Source organism: Caenorhabditis briggsae (genome assembly GCF_000004555.2).
Source record: "Caenorhabditis briggsae complete genome, chrX, whole genome shotgun sequence".
Classification (NCBI taxonomy): domain Eukaryota; kingdom Metazoa; phylum Nematoda; class Chromadorea; order Rhabditida; family Rhabditidae; genus Caenorhabditis; species Caenorhabditis briggsae.
In genome coordinates this window covers 16,549,887-16,571,253 of record NC_013491.2, presented here as the reverse complement: position 1 = coordinate 16,571,253, position 21,367 = coordinate 16,549,887, and the positions used below count along the sequence as shown (strand labels likewise).

Genomic DNA, 21,367 nt, shown 5'->3' with positions numbered 1-21,367 from the left:
TGCTGCTATCATGATGAACAATTTATCAGTTGACACATTTTTTATATCTTTATCAGGAACCGAGATAATTGAGCTCAAAGTTGAAAGTCCGGGGGCACTTCTATTACAGGTTTTACGGTACCTTATAAAATCCTAAAAAAATTTGGAAAAGGAAAAAAATTGTTTTTTGCAAACCTTCCATTTTTTTTGAAAAAAATTTCGAAAATCATTTCTAACAGAAAACTTTTCTACTGAAATTAGATTAGAAATTGCTTTGGAAACATCACTTTTTAGCGGAAAATTTGAATATCTACTTTTTACAGCGAAGAAATCGTGATGATGGCAAGATTTTTGAAGTGGCTCCATAATTATGGCGCAATGAAAAATGAACTTTTTTGACATTGTTTAATTTTTTCAAACCGTTGCTTCACTATCTAAAATTGAATGTTATTTACATTTTCAGATTCGAGGATGATATTTATCGCCATTGGAAAGGATTCTGAAACTTTCATGAATATCAGAAAAATTACAAAAATTGAAGTGGCTCCATAATTTTGGCGCGCAGTGTATAGGAGGCTTTCTGTATAAGTCCTTAGAACAAGCCAATAACCAACAGATCATCTGAAGCTACATATGAGCAACATGTCTAGTTTTTTTTCGGAATGTTTTACGCTGTTTCAGGCAATGCCAATTTTTTCATTACTTCAAATATTGAGTGGTCAATAAAAAAAAGATAGGAGATTTACCGAAGTTTTTTTTTCGAAAAAACGGGCGAAAAATCTACAATAAACCTTTTGATTTCGAAACAGATATTATAACAACTGTTTATTCAGAAAATTGTCATTTCAATTGTTCAAATTACAGGTTCCTCGCTGTATAATCAGCTATGGCATTCTGAAAGTCAATATGAACACTGGTTCTCCAGATTCGTGCTCAGAACAAGAAAAAATTCACATGTTCCATATCGAAACACAGAACAGGCAAAAAAAAACTAGAGAGCAACTTTTGTTAGCTCTGTAGAAAACTGCCTCTTCTTTGTTCATATCGCATATTGAATATGTTTCTCGTACATTTCCTGGTTTCGTGTTTCTGTAAAACTCGAACTCTTTCAGTGATTAGTAGTCACACTTTTGCAGATAGTTCGTAAGATCAACAATGTGAACAACGAACATTTTCAGAAGAATATGGAACAGAGTTCAAAAATGAATATGGAACAGAGTTCAAAAATGTGTGCGAACGAACAACGAACCACCGCATGCCAGTCAACGTGCCAGACAGCGTGACAGTCTCCTTAATCTCTAACTACTCCAATTTTCAGACTCTTCAAATGTATAATGTCTGCTTTATTATTTGTCTTCTCCCGCCCCTTTTAGTCCGCGCTCCTTTTACATTTCGGCGCCGCCTCTGGGAGATTTTTAGTATAAAAGAAAGAGAGCACTGAAGTTCTTATCACAACTCTTATGGGCACCACTGCTCATATAATACATTGCACAAATTATTCTGCTCTTCTTGCCTTCCTTCTCACTAAACCTTAATTTGAAACTTTCAGACATGCGTTTGTTCATCATTGCTACGATTATCATTGCTTTCGTTGTCGTCTCTGGTGAGGACAACTCTACTGATTCCGTCACCTCTGAAATCAATTCTACTGCAGCAGTCTCTTCAGACAAAATCGCCTCTACATTTGAAAACATTGATGACTCTTTCTCAGATGACTTCTTCTCCGATGAAACCATCACCTCCATCATCACCAACGCTCATGGAATCGGCACTTTCCAGGTTTCTTCGGCTGTCTACTCTGATTCTATAGAAGAGCAGGGAATCAACACTTTCCAATCTCGAGGAACACTCGTCTAGGAGGCTCATCAACAGGAAGATAGACTACTCCAATGCTGGGAACCTCTCGATCCGGTCAATGCTACTAGTGCTTCCATTCTAAGCAAGCCTATCTTCACCCTCTGCTCTTACATCCCTCTGAACTCCAAAGGAATCAAATTCGAGACTTTTGCAGTAAATGGGGTCGGGTCGGAATACTACGACCCACTGCTCTCGGTCTTCGATTATTCAGAGAAGAACTCCGAGGAGGACTACGAAGCAATCGTCATCTGTGCTATAGAAGTGAGAAAACAAATAATTATCCACAGTTTGAAATCATTTTATTTGCAGAAACTCCAACTCCACAAGCCGCCACATCCACCAAGCACGGCTATGAGGTGCCTTTGCAACCAGTCCGGCTGCAATGTCCCTGAACCACTCGAGGAGTTCTTGAAGTTCAATCGCAATGTATTCCCCGAGAAGAACAATGCCACTGACTTGACTGACCACTAATGCCGATTCCGAATAACTTCTCTCTTCATCCTTGTTTCCAATGTCTTAATTTCCACCTATCCTGTTTTTACCTCCATAATCTGTTTCTTTTTTCCTACATTTTTCTTCTTTCTATTTTCCATATATCAGAAAAATGAACATAATAAAGTTGGTAACCGTTATTCATTGTTTTGTTGTAGTTTCTTTCCCAGTTTCCGACGGATCAAGTGAAATTCAAAGAGAAATACATTTTCGGAAATTGCACGAGAATTTTCAGATACAGAAAATAATTTTCGTTTAATTTAGTTAGGTTTACAAACTACAAAAAGTTGTGATTCAAAATACAATTCAGAAATGAGAAATACTAAACTACATTTTTCAAAAATTATATTCAGACGTTACATGTATTCAAAAATTTTCATTTTTGTGCTTGTAATTTTCGTATCAGGTTAACTTTTGAGGCATTTCTTCTTTATAGTTTGACTCTCATGATTCAGAATCGAGCAATTCCATGATATGGAATTAAGAAAATTTTTTCTCGAGTTTGATAATTAATGTTTCATTAACCAGTCTATGGTAAAAGAAGGAAAAAAAATAGAAGATAAACCCTAAAGTTGATGAAACACCATAAGAAGAAATACATGTACGCGAATGGATCCGCATAGGTGTCTGCTAGATTTTCTAGCATCAATAGATTTTTTGTAAAAATTTCTTAGAAGATGGATAAGCCTTGTGATGAGAAAATGCAAAACCGTGTGATCATTTTTCTTTCAGTCTTAGTATATGGAATGATCCAATCCCAACAGAACTTTTGAAAGTATCAGAAACTTATCTATTTTTTCCAGTCTGTATCAAGCCGTTTCAGACACCACTAATTACTCAAGACTTGAAAACAAATGAGCGGAGACATGAGTTTTTCAGAGTTTTTTCAACGAACTTCCGAGCCAACATTGGCCGATTGATTTTTCTCGGGTGATCAAAACGAGGAAAAAATTCACAGTTAAACCTATTTCTCTGAAACATACGTTATACTGCCGCTCCCGGAAATTGAAATTCCAACTGTTCGAATTTCAGAATTTGTGCTATATAATTAACACTAACATTCTGACAAGTAAGATAAAAAATGTGAACAGCGAACATTTTCAAAATGTTGAACAGAGTTCAAAAATGTGTGCGAACGAACAACGAACCACCGCGTGTCTGCTTTATTATTTGTCTTCTCCCGCCCCTTTTAGTCCGCGCTCCTTTTACATTTCGGCGCCGCCTCTGTGCGACTTTTAGTATAAAAGAAAGAAAGCACTAAAGTTCTCATCAAAGCTCTTTTGGGAGCCACTGCTCATATAATACATTGTTGATAAAATTCCTGCTCTTCTCGCTTCTCTTCTTCACTTACACTAAAATTGAAACTTACAGACATGCGATTCTTCACCATCGCTACGATTGCCATCGCTTTCGTCGTCGCCTCTGGTGAGAACAACTCTACTTCTGCCGTTTCCCCTAGGCTCAATTCTACTGTCTCTTCAGACAACATCACCTCTACATTTGGGGACATTGATGACTCTTCATCAGACGACTTCTCTTCCGATGAAACCATAACCTCCATCAACCTCAACGCTCGTGAAATCGGCACCTTCAAGGTTTCTTCGGACGCCTACTCGGATTCTACAGAAGAGCAAGAAACCCACACTCACAATGCTCCAGAAACACAGCTCCAGAAACACTCGTCGAGGATGCTCATCAACAGGAAGATCAACGTCTCCAATGCTGGGAGCCAGTCGATCCAGTCAATGCGACTAGGGGGTTCATTCTAAGCAAGCCTATCTTCACCCTTAGCTCTTACATCACTCTCATCAACTCCGAAGGAAACGACTTCGCGTCCTTCGCTGTCAATGGACTCGAGTCGGAGTATTATGATCCACTGCTCTTGGTGTTCGAAGATTCAGAGAAGGATTCCGAGGAGGACTACGAAGCAATTGTCATCTGTGCGATAGAAGTGAGAAAACAAGTTATCAGCGACAGTTTGAGATCATTTTATTTACAGAAACTCCAACTCCTCAAGCCGCCACTTTCACCAAGCACGGCTATGAGGTGCCTTTGTAATGAGTCCGGCTGCAATGTACCAAAACCACTCGAGGAGTTCCTGAAGTTCAACCGCAATGTGATCGAGACGAACAAGAACACTGACTTGTCTGACCACATGCCGATTCCGAATGATTTCTCTCCTTAACCGTATTAACAGTGTTTTGATTTCCACCGATTTTGCTCTTTCCCCTTAATCCGTTCCTTTTGTTTTTGAAGTTTTTCTTCTTTCTACTTTTCATGTTTCAGATAAAATAACATAATAAAGTTGGTGACTGTTATAATATTTAGTATTTTTCGTGGTTTTTCTTTTGAGTTTCAGAAGGATCAAGTACAATTCTGAGAAAAATACATCTTCAAAAAACTTAGTTAGATAACACATACGAGAATTTTTAGATACAAAAAAGGATTTTTGTTGGATTCAGTTTGGTATTCAAACTACAAAAAATTGTGATTCCAAATAGAATTTAGAAATGGAAGTGACCAAACTATATTTTTCAAGAATTATAATCAGCCCTTATATGTATTCCAAAAATGTCTTCTTTGTGCCCTGTGGGAAATTCACACGTTCTCTGTCAGGTGATCCACTTTTGAGAACGACCGAATACGGAAAATTGGATTATCATTTTCTGAAAGCGATTTTGGTAAGGTCCGCATGCGGTTACTATTTCAACAGGTGGAGCACCCGTAACAAATTTTTTGCTTTAAAAAATTTATTTAAAAACTTATGACCCTCTTATCACGCTATACATTGAATTTAAGAATCATTTCTATTTTTTTAATCGATACATTTTTCAATTGCAAGATTTTTCGATATTCTATCTGCTGTAAAAAAATGTGAATTAATTTATTAAACTTTTTTTCCAAATCACGAAATTATAATACAGATTTTACAACATCTGTGTCTTTTCCAATATACAAAAATGAGATTATTACAAAACACGCATGAAGATCGACTTATCCGGCTTTATCATTCCAAACTTTCAATTTGCTTTTTCACATCAAGAATTTCGCAATGGAACTTGTACCATTCCTCCAGTTTTTTGGAACTTCCACGCGGTTTTCGTAGATTGTAAGCTTGAATCATGTAATTTTCAAACGTTGCCGCTGATAGATTTGGATTAGTCAAGCTTTGCTCAAAATCATTCCCGTCACCAAGTCGTCGATTGATGTCGCGTTGTTGTACTTGCAACTCGTTCAACCGTTTTTTCAGCCGATTTTGCTGATTTCTTGTTGGAAATCGATCATGCCAAACATAGAAGATCAAGGTAGAGAAATGCCTCGTTCGACGACTCCGATACTGGCCATCAAGCCGTCAGGTCTTGTGAAATCGAACGTTTCAGAGCAGTCGAAGATTCCTCGTTGGTGGATTTTACTGAAAAAAATGATCAAGTATTAATCAAAATACGAAAATCTGGAACACAGTAAGACTTGTGCCATAGATCATTTGGTCCCAACATGACGACCGCGAACAGATCCCTTCGACCACTGCCCCACCCCCTTGGACACTTTTTGAAAATCTCAAGGTCTCAGAAGTATGAAATCTAAAAACCTTTGAAGCTCAGATAATCTACATAATTTTAAACTACTTTTCCAGATTTTTTAAAAATGTTTCTAGATTCCTCATAGTAATAATTTGTTCATCTTTTTAAACGAATATTTAAGCACATGATTTAGATATGAAAGGGGATGGGAAAGTGATAGACATAATCAGGCCACTGCTGTCATGTCGGCATTGCTGTTATAGTCAATGAGACCGGAGGTAACTTTTTGGGGAAAAGTGTCATCTTTTTCAATACAGGCTCTCCTTTCTATTATTTGGAAACGGAAATCAAAACTCACTAGCAACATCTGGATCTTTTGTTTTTGTCCCACTTCGTTGTTTCCAGTGTGAAAAACTGAATTTCCACTAGAGGATCCCACTCGAATTCCATTCTTTCTAATCGTGGAGTGTATGGTTTTGCAAGCCATTGCAGAGCCAAGTCCTCGATATCATCCAGTTGAAAAGTGTGATTCAGGAATCTTGCACTTCGACAATTTAATCGGAACAGATCATGTTCACACATCCATGTTGCGTGAGCCAGTGTAACATGGTCGACGATGAATGCCTGAAACTCAATAGATTCTGAAGTAAATTCACAACAAATATCGCTTACTTGTCGGATTACATAATCCGCGTGAGCAATAACTTCCAGTTTGTCTAATACTTTGATTTTCTTAAAAATTGCTCCTAACTCTTGTCGGTTGAAGGCGTGATTTTCCAGACTTCGTGTTAGCTTCATTTCCGAACATTGAGCAAAAATATTTGATTTGAACAGTATTTGAAGACCGCCGATATTTGGTTGCACTCCAATTTTTAGTCGAACGGGAAAAATTTTGAGGAAAAATTCAAGAATTTTCAGAAATCCCTCCACTACGTCCGCATTTCGACACATAATTTGTTCCGGACTATTTTTGTGGTGGGCAGTAATGTAGTGATATTCGGACACGACTAAATTTCTGTGAATATACTTCTGACTAAAATCTTCTTCAAAACAGAAAACCCATTCAAGTGGTTTTCGGAATCCAAAAAACGTAATTTTGATGCTAGGATTTGGTTTTTTCAAATAAATTGAGACAGACTCTGCACAGTTCTTCGGTGACGCTTGGCAGACTCGCAGTGTAGATCTGTTAGAGCAAATAGACAGATTCAGCCTGAAAAAAGCATATTATAGAACGATTGTTAGGAAAAAATTTAGAAATACTGTGTTTTACGAAAAATTAAATATAAAAACTTACAGATCAGGCGATTCCAGCTGGTTCACAACCATTTCCAGTATTAGTCTAGGAAGGCAAAGCAACGGAAATCGTTCGCATTTCTTTTTCTTCTTGCCTTTCAAGTTTCTGCAGATTTTCGGAATATTGGGCAAAATCCGTGCAAGTTTGCTGAGCATTTAAAAAACTAGTGAGCTACTGAGAGTAGGAATAGGCAGACAAAATCAATTATCTCGCGAGAGAGGATGCGGATAATGTGTGTAGGGAGAAGACGGGAGAAAAGACGCGACGGGGTGCTGAGACGAGTGGGCAGCCAAATGTTGCCGTTCGCTCTTGGATCAGAGAGTGTGTGAAGTGAAGAGGGTTTGACGGAATGGTGACCTCTTGCAGATTGCGTAAACGTTCTATACACACTGATTGGCGGACCAACGCATATTGTGTATGAATAGGTGATGTATGTGCGAAATGACCCGCGTAGTCGGATATATGAGATTCTCTGACTTTGATAGATTTTTACCAGTTTGCTGTCACAGGGTTTTATCTTTCTGGGCCCATGTTTTTTTTGGAGTTTTCCAAAAATCTTAAAAGTTCATATTTGTATGTTCCAAGCCTGGCATACACAGAAAAAACCTAATTATGTTTTTGTCCTACTGCTCCAAAGTCAAAAACAATTAGCAAGTGGTTTTTTCATAGTAACCTACATTTTACACAAATATGAACTCCAGAAAAAATATCACAACAAAGTTCATTAAACTGGAAATTCTAGTAAAAAATCAAACAATCACCGGCAACATTAAAGCAACAGAGATTTGAGGAGAATCACGAATTAACACAAATATTACATCATATTGAATGGATTAACACTTGATGATGAAATTGAAAACTTTGGAGAAGAGAACTCGGCAACGCTTGGCAATAACGGAGCAATGGCGACGAGTGCGGCCTGGAAAATTTATTATATACTAGAAATTCAAAATTGTTATAAAAAACGACAACTTGGCTAAATAATTTCACAGCCGCCAAAATTTTGACGAAATTCATTGTTTGAACCGCATTCACTCTAATGAAAACTTATCCGAATTGTTAACTTTTAGCTCGATTATCTCGATTCCTCATGAAAATATCGAAATTTTGTCAACTGACAGTATTTTGGTGATAATTTGATGAATAATTTGCCAGTTGAAAAATGTTTGATATTTTTCACGAGAATCGAGCTAGTTGAGCTCAAAATTGACGGTTTGGGCGAGCTTCCAACAGAGGAGATACAGTATTCACAGAAATCGAACTTACTGTTCTTGTTTTTTACGTCAAAACAAAAAGCTTCTTGGGGAGAGAAGTTGGTGAACATGACGTTCCATAGCGATTTCACAGTTGCAACGATCGACGTTTTGTGAGCATGCGCCATCATCTCCTTGTCAAAGTCGTCGCATAATTTACTAAGTTGCTTTCCAATAGTGTGGCCAATGGAGAAGAAAGGTTCCATTCGGGTGGTGTCTGGAAGAAACAATAATCAGTTGAAAAAAATCTTGACTTGATCAAGTTAATTTAATTTCGTTTTTTTCTAAATTTTTGACACATATTATGATTAGGTTCAAAAAGAAACATTTTCATGACATCATCTGAAAACTCAAAAAATTTGTACGAGGCCAATTTGTTAACCAATAAAACAACTTTATTGTTTTTAGACGTTTTTCGTAATTAATAAATATGAAAAATAAGTTTTCACCAGAGTCAACTCACTGAAACGATCCAATGCGATTTCCTGACTCGAAAACTCAAATTTGACGTTTTTGGACAGTTTTGTGGGACGATTGAAACATGATGATGAAGAAGAGAATTGGAAGCGAGAATCCATCTGAAACAGAAATAATAGAATTGTGGCATATCTGCTAAATGTAAGAAACTAAAATGTAAGAGAAGATAAAACCGGCCCTAAAAGTTTTAGAGACAGCGAAAGGCACAGGTACCGGGGAAAACAGTTTTTGTTTTCCTTGCAAAACAGTTTTTTTTTGTTTTCTTTGTTTTCTTGCCTCCTGGGAAAAAGGCCCTCCTTGTCCACTTGCGCGCACGAGGAGACAAAGAGCACCAATAGTATGGATTATTGACTTTTATCAAAGAAACATGTTTTTCAGAACAAATCATCGTCGAAATCCCATTTATTAAAGTGCAAGTCGCATGAACGAACCAAAAAACAAAATGAAATTCAATTTCTGGGAATCAATTGAGGCACGTAATAGTCTATTAGTTGATGAACAACAAGAAAACGGTGTACAGAATGAACCGTGAAGAGAGAAGAGAAAGGGTAATTTGGTATCCTATTATGATAGACTGATTAGAGGTCCTAATCAACAAGAAAGAAATTTGGGGGAGAGAAAACAAAACCAGAGATGAAAAATGATGATAGTAATAAGGCATTTGAACTGGTTCGCATTTCTAACATTTCAGAAATGCACATTGATCATAGAAAACAATCTAACGGGGAAGAGTGGCAGTGGTATCCGGGCTGTCCACATCGTCATCGTCTTCGTCGTCACTGGACAGAGTCTCAACAGTTGCCTTGGTTGGTGGTGGGAGTGGGATATCATCATCGTCTTCCTCCTTCAGCTGGGTTGGAGCAGAATCAACTGGAAGAGCACTGTCATCCTCCTTCTTGTGAGCTTTCTCGGCTTCTCGTTGTCTGTAGAGGTTGAACATCTCTTCGAGCATGATGCTGGTGAACAGATCTCCGGAGTTTTGTTGGACAAGACGAGAGATGAACACACCGTCAGCGTGGAGGAAGTTATCGACGAATTGGGCTGGGACAACGCTGATGTTCTCTTGTTCTTTTTGGAAGGATGGAGCACTTTGAAGGTAGCTGAAAATGAAAAGTTGGTTTATTACTGTCAGATAGATATAGTCCAACCAGAAAATGATAGAATTTAGACTACATTAGCCAAACTGTTTTATTACTAAAAGTTCAATCAAAAAAAATTAATGGTGTTTTGATCCAGTGGAATCCAAGTACATTTTGAATTCTTAATATCCCTCTTTAATACCGTATTTCCTTCGATAAAAACCATCCACGCCGTCAACTTCTGGCTCAATTATCTCTATTCATGTGAAAGATATCGGAAATTTGTCAACTAATAAAATGTTCATCCTAATATCACCAAAATTTTATCAGTTGACAGTTTTTTGGTATCTTTCATAGAAATCAAGATAGTCAAGCTCAAAGTTATTACAGTTTTCCTTACGCAGAAACTGCTCAAATCTTAACAAACTTTCTGTGATGTGAGGAGGGAAACACATCAGGAATTTTTCGGACACGAAAGGCGGTGGAGTAACAGGAATGACCTAAAAAACTCCAACTTTTTCTATTGCCCTATTGCCGCTTCACCAAAAATTGCTGATTTTTCTTTGCTTTGCATTAAAAACCCAAACAACTACTACCTTAAAACCTGTGATGGAAGTGCCCCCACACTGTTAAGTTTGAGCTCAATTATCTGGACGCCTATAAGAGATATCAAAAATATGCCACCTGATAGAATATTTTTAATATTGTGATGAACAATTTACCAGTAATTTTTTTGTCCTCTGATCAACAGCATAATATTATTTACTTTCCATCATACTGACCTGTAGATAAAGTTACGTCCGATGCTCTGCAACATGTACATAACAGTCCAGTAGGCGAAGGAGAGTCCAGTCAGAACTCCAACAAAAAGAAGCCAGAACCAGAAGAATACATATACTTTCTCGGCAAGCATATTGATGACAATGACGCATTGAATGCTGTGGTCGTGAACTGTGGTCAGATCCATGATTGAGAAGTCGCACATTGTGACACGCGGGAAGATTCCGGTGGTTTCCCACTCACGTCCAGCCACAAGATCCTAGAAATAAGATGATTTGCCACCTATATTTTCAGAGAAAAACATACCTGGAAAGTTTGCCAACCCCACATCCAGCTCTTCGTCTCAAGGCAATAGGTGAGAATCCAGAATTGAAGAACGATGTTTGCAAGATACATGAGCTTAGTAAACAGGAAGAGGAGCGGCAAGAACTTTCCAGATGCCGCAACGCCGGAATTCTTGAAGACGGTGGCTTCGTTACGGAAAATAAGCTTTTTGAAGAAGTATCTTCCGAACTTTCTTCCTTTGACCTGGTCGTCGCTCATGTTGGATTTGATTTTGCGAGAAGCCTCGGAAACAGCCGCGAGCTCCTTGATTTTGAGTTCTGAAATCAGAAATTGGAGTTACAAGATTGATATTAATGAATGAAAGAGTGTACCTCCGTTTTCATTGAAAGTTCTCCAGATGATAGAAGGAAGATAGAAGCAAAGAGCTTGAATGAAGAGAATGATGGGGATCCATTGGTAGTATCCAACGTGCTGAAAATGTATATTGTTGATTTACGGTACACACTCTAATAGCAGGCCACCAACCCCTTCAGCGTTGAGCCCAAATATCTCGGTTTCTGTGAAAGACATGTAAAAGTAGTAAACTTAGCAATAGACAGGAAAATGGTATCATTTTTCGCGTCAACTGAAACACGTACTAGAAGAAAGACACGATTTCTCTGGCCCATTCCTAAGTCTAAACTAAGGCGAAACTTCTTTGTCAACCGCACTCTGAGTCTAATTGAGAACCCAAGGCCCCCTCTCTCTAAGTTGTAAAATAATTTATTATTTCTGTTAATCATTATTGTAGGTATAATTTTTATTCTGTATGCGTGTATCTGTTGATGGTTATGTGCTATTATTTGGAAATAGTGTTACTATTCGGTTCCCCACTTTAATTGAATGTGTTGTCTAGTTATTCGTGTATCTGTGTTTTGTGTGATTGTATTGTATTCCTTTTATCTTTTTTCTCTTTTTCCACGACGGAAGGTCGTAATCAATAAATAAATAAATAAACTGATAAAATGCTTAGCATAATAGCAACAATATTTTGTCAGTTGACCAATTTCTGATATCTCATACAGGAAATGAGATACATGCGCTCAAACTTGACTCCTATTACAGAGTTTATGGAAGATGGTAGGACTAGGGAGAACTATGAAAACTGCTACAAAAACTCACCGGAGTAGCAGTGACAGTATCATCCGGTGACGTGACAGAGACTTCTTCCTCGCTGGCAAATGCACCTGGCAAAAAGTACGTTCCCTTGATGAAGCAGTAAGTTTCAGCGTATTTCTCCCATGTTCTGGTGAACTGAGCTGGCACCCAACACTGGATTGGACGTCCCACGTATTGAGAAGCAGCCATCATGATAGCGGAGAATCCCAAGAGGGTCGAAGTGTACTGGTAGGAAAAGCGGTCGACAATGTCATTGGATTCGGCGGAGCGTCTGGAATAATATTGGGATATGTTTCGTCGGCTTTAAATGTTGGAGAAGTCGGGAAATAATACTTACTGGAATTTTCGCACATACGGAAGAAGAACCCCAATCATTCTGAGAGCTGTGAAACCCTGAAAAACGTATTTTTAGTTTAGAACTTCGTACGAAAATTGAAGGCATCCGGATTAGAAAGATCGAAAATGTCGAAAACAACACTAGACAGAGTCAGAGATCAAGAACTGTAAGGAGAGAAGAAGAGAAAAAGACAAAAAAAAAGAATTTGGAGTAGAATGGAAAGACAAGGGCGCGTTTTCGCATCAAAACCACCGGCCAATGATGCAAAAAGAGAGGAGAGGTGGATGGGAAAACGGAATGGAATGGAAATCGTCCCCCGCGATCATTAAACGACATTTATCGTTATGGAAAACCCCCCGTATAAAAAGCAACGATACTCTTTTTCTTTTCTTTTTTTGGTATATTTTTTTTGAACGATGGAGGAGAAGAAAGTAAGGAAATGATTCACGGAGAGTAGAAAAAAACAAAAAAGCAACAACAGGCGCCAAAGAAACAAACTGAAAATAATAATACTATGATTCTAAAACTATGCAACTGTGTGAAAAAGAACCAAACCCTTTTAAAATTTCACCTCTTTCTTCAAAAATCTACAAGAAACAGATGAGAAGGTCACACTAATGATGTGCTTGACGGAAGAGAAGAAACGGAGGAAGGTCAACCTTGATTGGAATCAATTAGGCAGTTGTCGAGAGTGATCGGAGCGCACATCTGCATGCAAGACTACCCAACGGACATGATCCGTTGTGACTTTTTCTCGGATGTTCTATTGCATTGAGATAATTGAAACTGGTCAATTAGGAAATGTGGAGAATATAAGGTCCAGACTATGCTTGGGATACTAAGAGCTTCAAAGACCTAAGGTTTTAATACTTACTTTTCCTAGCAAGAGTGTAAAAACTGCTTAAAAATTAAGAATGATTCAGAAAGTGAGGGAGTTTGATTTTATACAGTATTCAGAGATTTAACTTCAGACTTCCTTACTTTAAGTTCAAGTCATGGAGAACGTTTGAAGCTCAAACAAATCATCTTAAATGCCTGAATACATAGAAGCCCGCCTTCTACCTGCACTTTGAGCTCAATTATCTTTGTAACTATAAAAGATATGGAAATTTTGTCAACAAATTTAATGCTGGTGATAATGTGATAAACATTTTATCAGTTGACAGATAGATACTATGATTTTCGGTAATTGGGACGGTTGGAATTTACGGGTGATATAAGGTGAAGACTATTCCAAGTTTAAGAAGTAATCTAAAAGTGAGAGAAGTTCTGGCTACGCAGAATTCAGAATTTCAGTTTCCAATTTTTTTTTCCTAACTCTGAATTCAGGACAAAGATAATGTTCGAAGCCCAAACAGACTACTATAAAAGCTCTTATAGATCCCCAACCTATTTTGGACTCAAAGATATACTTTGAACTCAAAGATATCAAAAATTTATCAAATGATAAAATGCTTTCCGTGAAATTACCAATATTTCATCAGTTGGCAAATCTTTGATATTTCGCATAGGAACCGAGAAAATTGTGCTCAAAGTTCATGCATCAGGTAGGTGGGATTCTCTCAAATCACTTACGGTATACCAAATTACAAAACAATATGCTAGAAACTTCTTTGGGCCTAAAAGCAGTTTCTATGATTTTACTAGTTCAAACTAGCAAAGCTGAAACTGGATACAACAGTTTTTTGATTTTGCAAAAATTACCATTTCTGGTTCAAATCGCAAAACTTCAAAAGTGAAAAATCATTTTACGGGATGATGTTTACTCACTGTGCCTCCGAATTTCTGGATTCTACCTTACAAGGTTACACAAACTTTTCTCTCCTCTCTTCTATTTGTACAGTAATTCGGGCGACACGTAGTAAACGAAAGTATGCCAAAGTGACTGGAGACGTTTGACAATATTGCATGTAATACGCGGGGGAGACAATATACGCGAAACACGCAGCGGCGGCGTTTTGTGAGGTGGAATGGACACCACCAACCATCCTTCTTCTATTTCTCTTCTATTTTTCCCGACCGGCGACGACGGTAGTGGTAGTGGTGTTGGTGGCCGCCGATGGAAGAGACTGGTAGGTGATGGAAAAACGGTACGGAAGGAGAAGAGGAGAGGAGGAGAGAGACAAATCTCGTGGAGAAGAAAAGGGAAATGAAAATATAAAAAACGAGGCAGTGGAGGAAGAGGTTTCGGAAGGAAGGGCATCCGATTGTGACTCTGTTAAGTCAATCATGTTACTGAATTTGTGATGCGATTCGGAGAAGAGGTGAATATTGACTAAAATTGGAAACAGAAAAAAAGGTATTTTATTGTGACGGGATCTGCACTTTCGGGGCACAGTTTTTTGTTGCAAAAACTTATTTTCAGTAGACAGGAAGTTTCGTTTAATGGGGTTTGAAAAACAAACATCATTGATCAGCTTCTTTCAAAAAGTAGAGGCTAGCAAGTCTGTATCATGACTGGCCGCGACCAACCGCGGTCGGCTTCGACTAGGTCCAAAAAAGTCGTTGCTTCCATTTCTAGGGCTTTGGCGACAATAGAGCACAAAAACGAATGAAGGTGAACTAGAAGCTGAAAAACTAAACAGCTTTTCGAACTGAGTATTCGCTTTTCGAGCTTTTCGAACTTTTCGAACTGAGTATTGTGACTCTGTTAAGTCAATCATGTTACTGAATTTGTGATGCGATTCGGAGAAGAGGTGAATATTGACTAAAATTGGAAACAGAAAAAAGGTATTTTATTGTGACGGGATCTGCACTTTCGGGGCACAGTTTTTTGTTGCAAAAACAGGGAATCTGATGAATTCATTTTGGAAGTTTCAGGAACATTCCAGATAAAAGAATCTGGTGAATTCGATTGGGCTGTGTTCGAAAACGATCAGAATCACCAAAAAATGCTGGATCGTCTGAAGAGAAATTTGGAAATCATATCAACGTCTTCCGAACCGTTTTGACTAGACGTTGTGCTTTTGATAAAGTGGAAATCTCACTAATTTGACTGAAAAGTTAAAACTGAGCTCATACTTTTCAGGTTATGTAAAGATTCTATATTTTTACTGAGTTTCAAGAAACCTGGTCCGAAATTGAGCCGCAGCAAATGTAGGATCTCACTTTTTTTTGTGTTCGTATTAAATTTCTTCTGACCTAAAAGTTGTTTGGGACGCGATTTCCAAGCAGTTTTTTGGGACGGGTGCACCTGGAAATCCAGCCTTAAAATTGAGAAAAACTCACTTTGAACTTCGGAACCAAATCACTTCAACCAATCAAACAGAATCAATGACAAAAAAACAAGTAAAGGAAAAGAGGAAAGAAGAGAGGTAACTGATGGTGTCGCCGCGCCCGCCGCAACTAATGCAAATAGCCTTCCCCTCTCACACCTCTCGCCACTGCCAATGTGCGTAGCGCCCCTGGGGTCACTAGGTCTCGGCACGAAAGTTGGCATATAGGGAGAGAGAGAGAGAGGGAGGTGAGGGACTGTTGATGCCAACTCGGGCGCCCGCTACTAGGGCATCCCTCAAAAAGGGCAGAGAAGAGTAAAAGAAAAGAAAAAGAAGGAGGAGAGGGCGATCGCGTGTTCGTTTTTTTTTTTGATATGCGTGACGTCAGATGTGGGGAAAGAGTATACCGTATTCACGCGCTGGCCGCGGACTAGAAAACATTATCTTTGATAACATCTCCACATCTTTATAAAGCTCGATTTGATGCGACTAGTTGGTTTCAAATTTTTTGTAAAGAATTTCAAATTTAATTTTTTAAAATCATATTGCAAAAACTAGATTTCTCAAGCAAAATACATCGAAAAAAACAAAGCACACAAAGTGGTACGGAACGCCCACTCACTCAAAGAATGATGTTCTAATTTTATACAGAAACGGTTGACAAACTTTATGCGAAACTTTATGAAAAAAAAATGATGAAAACTGTATTTCTTCATTCCGCTACAGACCCAGAGAATAAAACAAAAGTGGAAAGATTTTGTAATTTGAGGCAATCAAAAAAAATACTAATGGAGTTTTTTTTCTGCCAATTAGGTAAAATGTAAACGTTTTCGTTTTTTTTGCCGTAAATCCAAAAGACAAATCTAAGTTGAAAAGTGAATACAAAAACTAGTCATCAAACTGAGAACACGACACTGATTCTTTCAACACTACGACTACAAGCGAAACCACAACGAATATGGAAATTCGCAGTGGTTTTGAATCGAAACTACCGTGATTATGATTCATAAAACACCGAAACGAAATCTTTTTGAATAGACCTAAAAATCGGTAGAATGAAAATAGAAGATAGGATGGAATGAAAACGGTAGAAATGAAGCAATATGTGTCAGAAGGGCGATCGTATCGTGGGTCCCGCCGATTTACTTCAAAAGGCAATGACGGGTCGGAAAAAAGAACAGAAGGATGGTAATGGGGAGGGTTCGGAAAAGGTATAGATTCATTGATGTGCGACAACGACCTTGTTTCTGTTCTGGGTGGCTGAATTTTTCGCGCACTATAGACGTGCTGTAATCCACGTATATCCAATTATTATTGATTTGGAATTGCTTTCAGATTACAAACAGGAAACGACAGTAGTCTCAAAAAAAAAACAAAGAAAAAATAGTCTGGTTAAAAAAAAAACGATTTTTGCTTCTAACAATCTAGCATTATCACATACAGTACCGGTGCTCAGTGAAAAATAGTCAACTTTGGAGTTCTACAAAAGTTGTTCAGAATTTTTCGTTTTTCCCAAGAATTTCAGAGTATACTAAACAAATGTAATGTTTCATTTTTGCAATTGACAACTTTTATATTTGAGTTTGATGAAGCGAGATAACCCGTTTAGAAGTAGCTCATCTCACTTTTCATTGCTAATTTTGGCATTGTAGGCACTTATTAAAATTATATTTTGAAGTTATTTTCATACTTGCAACGGGCCGGGCTTTTTTCAGAATTTTCAGGGCCCGGCCCGTCTCAGCCCGGATTTTCGGAAAAAAATTTGTCTGTCTTTCAAAATGTTTTTTGGTGTCAACAGAGAAAAAAAATTGGCGATTTTTCTAAGAAGAAAAACATTTTCAAGATAAGTTTTCATAAAAATAGTTCTTTCACAAAAAAATTTGAAAAAATTTCTGACATTTCAACATTTTTTCACATTTGGAACCCGGCCGGGCCCTGGAAATCTTTGGCCGGCCCGGCCAAGCCCGGCCCTGATTTTGCAAGTATGCTTCTTTTTTGTTTTTCTCAACTTTTTGAGCAATGGACTAATTCCAAAATATTTTTCAGGGATATAAAGTTGACTGTTTTTCACTGAAAGGTCGCAAAATGAAATATTGTACGTAGCCTATTCTTCTTGGTTTCTGAGAGAGAGGTACCAAAAACGGTCCAGTGACAGATTTTCTAAAAATATTATTTGTCAGTTTAGCACTATTTGGTACTTTTCATAGGAAACGAGGTAAATTACATTTAGCTTGAAATTAACGGTCAGGGTGTGTATTAGAGCTTTACGAAAAACTTCTCCGGTTACTGTAGTCAAAAATTCCTGTTCAGCCTGTTGAACAGAATGTATTATCTTTTGTGGATAACTAAAGTTCAAAACATACAGATTCGAACGAACTTGTTTTGGAAAAAAACATTCGTTTGGTGGCGAAAACCTACAAGCCAAAATTATTTTAAAATGTTTTCAGTTTCAATGTTTATGTAGTTTAAAAACACAGGATTCAATTAAAAAAAACTCAAATGTAGAAACCGCGAGTCTTCCAAATCAATCATGCTGCTCAAACTTTATCAGCAGACCTGGTAATAAAATAAAACATTCAAAAACTTTCAATGACCAAACTGAAGGAAAACATCTCTACAATGACATCAAAAACGCCGCAGAGTACACATTTGAGTGTATTTTTTTTACTTTTTTCTTTCTTCTTTTTATTATCTTTTTGTGGGCATCCCTGAACAAAGATTCGCCGATTACCTTTTATTGTGAAATTTGTTCTTGGAAAAAAGATTTGAAAGAGATGGATATTTATTTGAAGAGAAATAGAAAGAGATGGGTTACAATTATAATCTTTTTATAGATAAGAATGTCTGAACATTGATAGATCATTTACCCATTATCGGATGTAAATCTAAGTTGTGAAAGCTAAGTTTTCGAGTCATGAAAACAAAAAGACAGACAATATGTGTCAATTCATTTGGAATAACATTAACATCAGGGACCAATGAGGAAAGTCTTTGGGAAAATGGAATAAAAAAAATATCTATGAAATTAAAAAAATTGAATAAATTAGTGTAATTTAGTTTTTAAACAAGAAGAACTATGAGACCACACAGTCCACTGATCATCACCGCTTTGCCGATTCCATAATTCGTCCTTTCCTCTGTCATAACCATTTTCTGTCGAATCGCGGTTTGTCCCGCGGCCATTTCTTTACTGACTGCGTCGTACGAGTTCTGAAACTGATATCTGTGTCACTTGATCATTTTGCTGATAGATGTGGAGAGAGAGAAAGCTCAAAGCATGCGAAATTTGATATCTTACGTTCAGCATCTTTCCTATTCTCTCGTATTGCTCATCGTTTGGCAGCTCTCGAATTATCTCTTTCACGTATTCGGAGACTCCTTTGTGTTTGGTGTCGCGTTGGACAATGGGCATGATTTCAATTTTTCCAGGAAATGGTTGGTCAGGAACTGGAACTTGAAACTGTTTTGAAAAACAAACCAACGGTTTTTTTAAATTAACCTGTTTTTCTGATAGAAGCCTATTCTTTAAAGGTATGTTGAGCTCAATTTTCTCATTTCTTATGACAGGTATAGAAAATATGTCAACTGATAAAATATAGCTAACAACATAGCAAATAATATAGCAGCTGGCAAATTTTTCTTATTTTGCATAGAAATGGAGACAATTGAGTTCAAAGTTTACGGTTCAGGTGGTCTTCTATTAGAGGAAATATGGTAATTGAGAACGGAACTCAATAAACTATCGAAATAAAATTGTGCAACAGAATTTATATTATATGTACATATATATTTTAAATTGACGCTCAGATGAACAATACAAAAGCTTTGATATGTTTTCTACAATTCTAGTTTTGCCCAGGAGAGTGAAAAATTCACCATAAATACTGTGATAGAACCGTATACTTTGAGCTCAATTATCTTGGTTCCTTACTAGTTAGTAAAATATCACAATTGTTTGATTAATCAGATTTTGGTAATTTCATGATCAACTTTTTATCAGTTGATAAATTTTTGATTTCTCTTGAAAGAAAAAGAGAATTGAGATTGAAGTGCACATATAGAGTATTTACAGCATTCACAGCAGATGGGTTTTTTTTGGCCGAATATGGGGATTCATGGGTAGGTTCAAAATTAATGATTTGGGAATACAAAAACCTGGTGAATTGTATTGTTTGCACCGCTAAGCGAAAAATTTTACTTCAATGAAATTACGACAGATTTGGAGGCAAACATTCAAAGACGAGTTTTGGTTTTTGTTCTTCAAATCATGATTGTTTCGATTTAAGGATAAAACATCAGCAAAAACACCTAACCTAATCTCTAATCTTCTCCTTAATCTCAACTCATACTCACCATCCTCATACTCATCTTTATCCGAGTTTTGTCGTTTGTCCGGATGAGCATACACGATGACGATCGTAAAACACACAACAGCAACGAAAAAAATACATCCGAATTTCGTGGTCCCAAACGCTGGCGCCATCCTTCTGCAAAAAAAATAAAAATGAGTTTTTGTAATCTTGCACTTTTTTACGAGATCCGATAGATGTAATGTAACAAAATTAATGGGATCGGTGTACGGACGTGATTGTGGGAAAAGAAAGAAAAATGAGTAGGAAGAAGAGAACACACGTTTTTGTGGTTGTACAACAGACACTTTGAGAATGTTAGTTGCTGTGGAAATCTGAGAAAAAAAATAAAGAAGAGAAGAGTTAGAAAAATAAAAACGGAAACCTTACAAATTTGTAAATTGGTGAAAATTGGAACATGAAAATTTTCTCACCCCCATCCCATTATTTCATTCTCAAGTGACATTGGATAGGGAGTGAGAGTAACCCATCCCTTGTGTCCAGATGAGTATCTACATATTCATTTCAAAAATTCTCATCAATCACTACCAGCCGCCTATCTGCCCAAATTTTGACACACAAAGTGGCAAGTGGTGGTGAGAAGCCAAAAAAGGAAATTTGAAAAAAGAAAAGTGTGAAAAAGAAGAGGAGTAGTTTTTTCTCTTTTTTTTGTAGAAAAAAACGGATAACGTAATCAAATGTGTTGGGTGCGCGAGTAAAAGTGGAAAGGAAGCGAGTTCAAACGACTTTAGAAGTGTATAACGGGAAATTGAAGGAAAAAGCGAGAAAAAGAAAGAAAAATCCAATTCGAAAACTCCTTCTCATCTTACATGAATCTCACCAAGGAGACCACGCCTCCTTGTGTTTTAAGAGTTTTCCCTGATATCAAAAATAAGAAAATATGTGGAAATTTTGAAAAAAAAGTGCAATGTTTTTTATTCAAAGTGAGAAAAAAAACCTGAAATTTGATACTACTGTCTCATGAGAAATGCGATAGTTTCAGAAATTAAAAAAAATTTCAGAACAACAACAAGACTATCAGCTAGAACGAATTCTCTGAAAAGCAAGGAATGGAGACTCTTTTGTCCATTTTCCACTCGCCTTTTGTTCTGTTCTACGATAATTAAAAATCTCAAGAGGGTTTCTTCTGGTTTGGCGCCATTGCTCGTTAGCGAATCGAATACTAATTCGCTTAAGGAAGTAGTTTTACTATACTAGTTTTTTTCAAGGAGTAACCAACGTTCTGAAGCATTTTTTAACAAATAATAACTGGCTCTCGTTCTGACTTTCT

The 21,367-nt window shown here is 37.3% G+C and overlaps 7 protein-coding genes across 7 annotated transcripts in view; 2 read left to right on the top strand and 5 right to left on the bottom strand.

The window, feature by feature from the left end:
- Window positions 1-381, bottom strand: part of CBG22734 — a gene marked incomplete at both ends in the record, with an annotated part of 1,411 nt that extends 1,030 nt beyond the window's left edge. Inside the window, one exon of the mRNA XM_002645442.1 lies at window positions 294-381. Coding sequence (XP_002645488.1) covers window positions 294-381 — 88 coding nt within the window. The remainder of the gene's footprint in view (window positions 1-293) is intronic.
- A 1,149-nt stretch (window positions 382-1,530) lies between these two features.
- On the top strand, window positions 1,531-2,307 carry CBG22735 (the record flags this gene model as incomplete). Its single annotated transcript, XM_045240346.1, has 3 exons — window positions 1,531-1,758; window positions 1,837-2,097; window positions 2,146-2,307. The coding sequence occupies 3 exons, from the start codon at window positions 1,531-1,533 to the stop codon at window positions 2,305-2,307; spliced, it is 651 nt and encodes a 216-aa protein (XP_045097647.1).
- Window positions 2,308-3,701: 1,394 nt separating this feature from the next.
- On the top strand, window positions 3,702-4,513 carry CBG22736 (the record flags this gene model as incomplete). The annotated part of the gene is made up of 4 exons (XM_045240345.1): window positions 3,702-3,753; window positions 3,811-3,903; window positions 4,002-4,279; window positions 4,328-4,513. 4 exons carry the CDS (start codon window positions 3,702-3,704, stop codon window positions 4,511-4,513), a joined length of 609 nt encoding a protein of 202 aa, XP_045097648.1.
- An 822-nt stretch (window positions 4,514-5,335) lies between these two features.
- CBG22737 lies at window positions 5,336-7,298 on the bottom strand (the record flags this gene model as incomplete). The annotated part of the gene is made up of 4 exons (XM_045240344.1): window positions 5,336-5,657; window positions 6,208-6,473; window positions 6,522-7,059; window positions 7,144-7,298. The coding sequence occupies 4 exons, from the start codon at window positions 7,296-7,298 to the stop codon at window positions 5,336-5,338; spliced, it is 1,281 nt and encodes a 426-aa protein (XP_045097649.1).
- Window positions 7,299-7,976: 678 nt separating this feature from the next.
- Window positions 7,977-8,974, bottom strand: CBG27999 (the record flags this gene model as incomplete). Its single annotated transcript, XM_045240343.1, has 3 exons — window positions 7,977-8,062; window positions 8,410-8,613; window positions 8,860-8,974. The coding sequence occupies 3 exons, from the start codon at window positions 8,972-8,974 to the stop codon at window positions 7,977-7,979; spliced, it is 405 nt and encodes a 134-aa protein (XP_045100547.1).
- Window positions 8,975-9,591: 617 nt separating this feature from the next.
- Cbr-inx-5 lies at window positions 9,592-12,550 on the bottom strand (the record flags this gene model as incomplete). Its single annotated transcript, XM_002645446.1, has 6 exons — window positions 9,592-9,973; window positions 10,735-10,991; window positions 11,039-11,334; window positions 11,389-11,488; window positions 12,179-12,446; window positions 12,513-12,550. 6 exons carry the CDS (start codon window positions 12,548-12,550, stop codon window positions 9,592-9,594), a joined length of 1,341 nt encoding a protein of 446 aa, XP_002645492.1.
- Window positions 12,551-18,787: 6,237 nt separating this feature from the next.
- On the bottom strand, window positions 18,788-20,210 carry CBG22741 (the record flags this gene model as incomplete). Its single annotated transcript, XM_002645447.1, has 3 exons — window positions 18,788-18,937; window positions 19,026-19,174; window positions 20,081-20,210. The coding sequence occupies 3 exons, from the start codon at window positions 20,208-20,210 to the stop codon at window positions 18,788-18,790; spliced, it is 429 nt and encodes a 142-aa protein (XP_002645493.1).
- Between the last annotated feature and the right edge of the window lie 1,157 nt (window positions 20,211-21,367).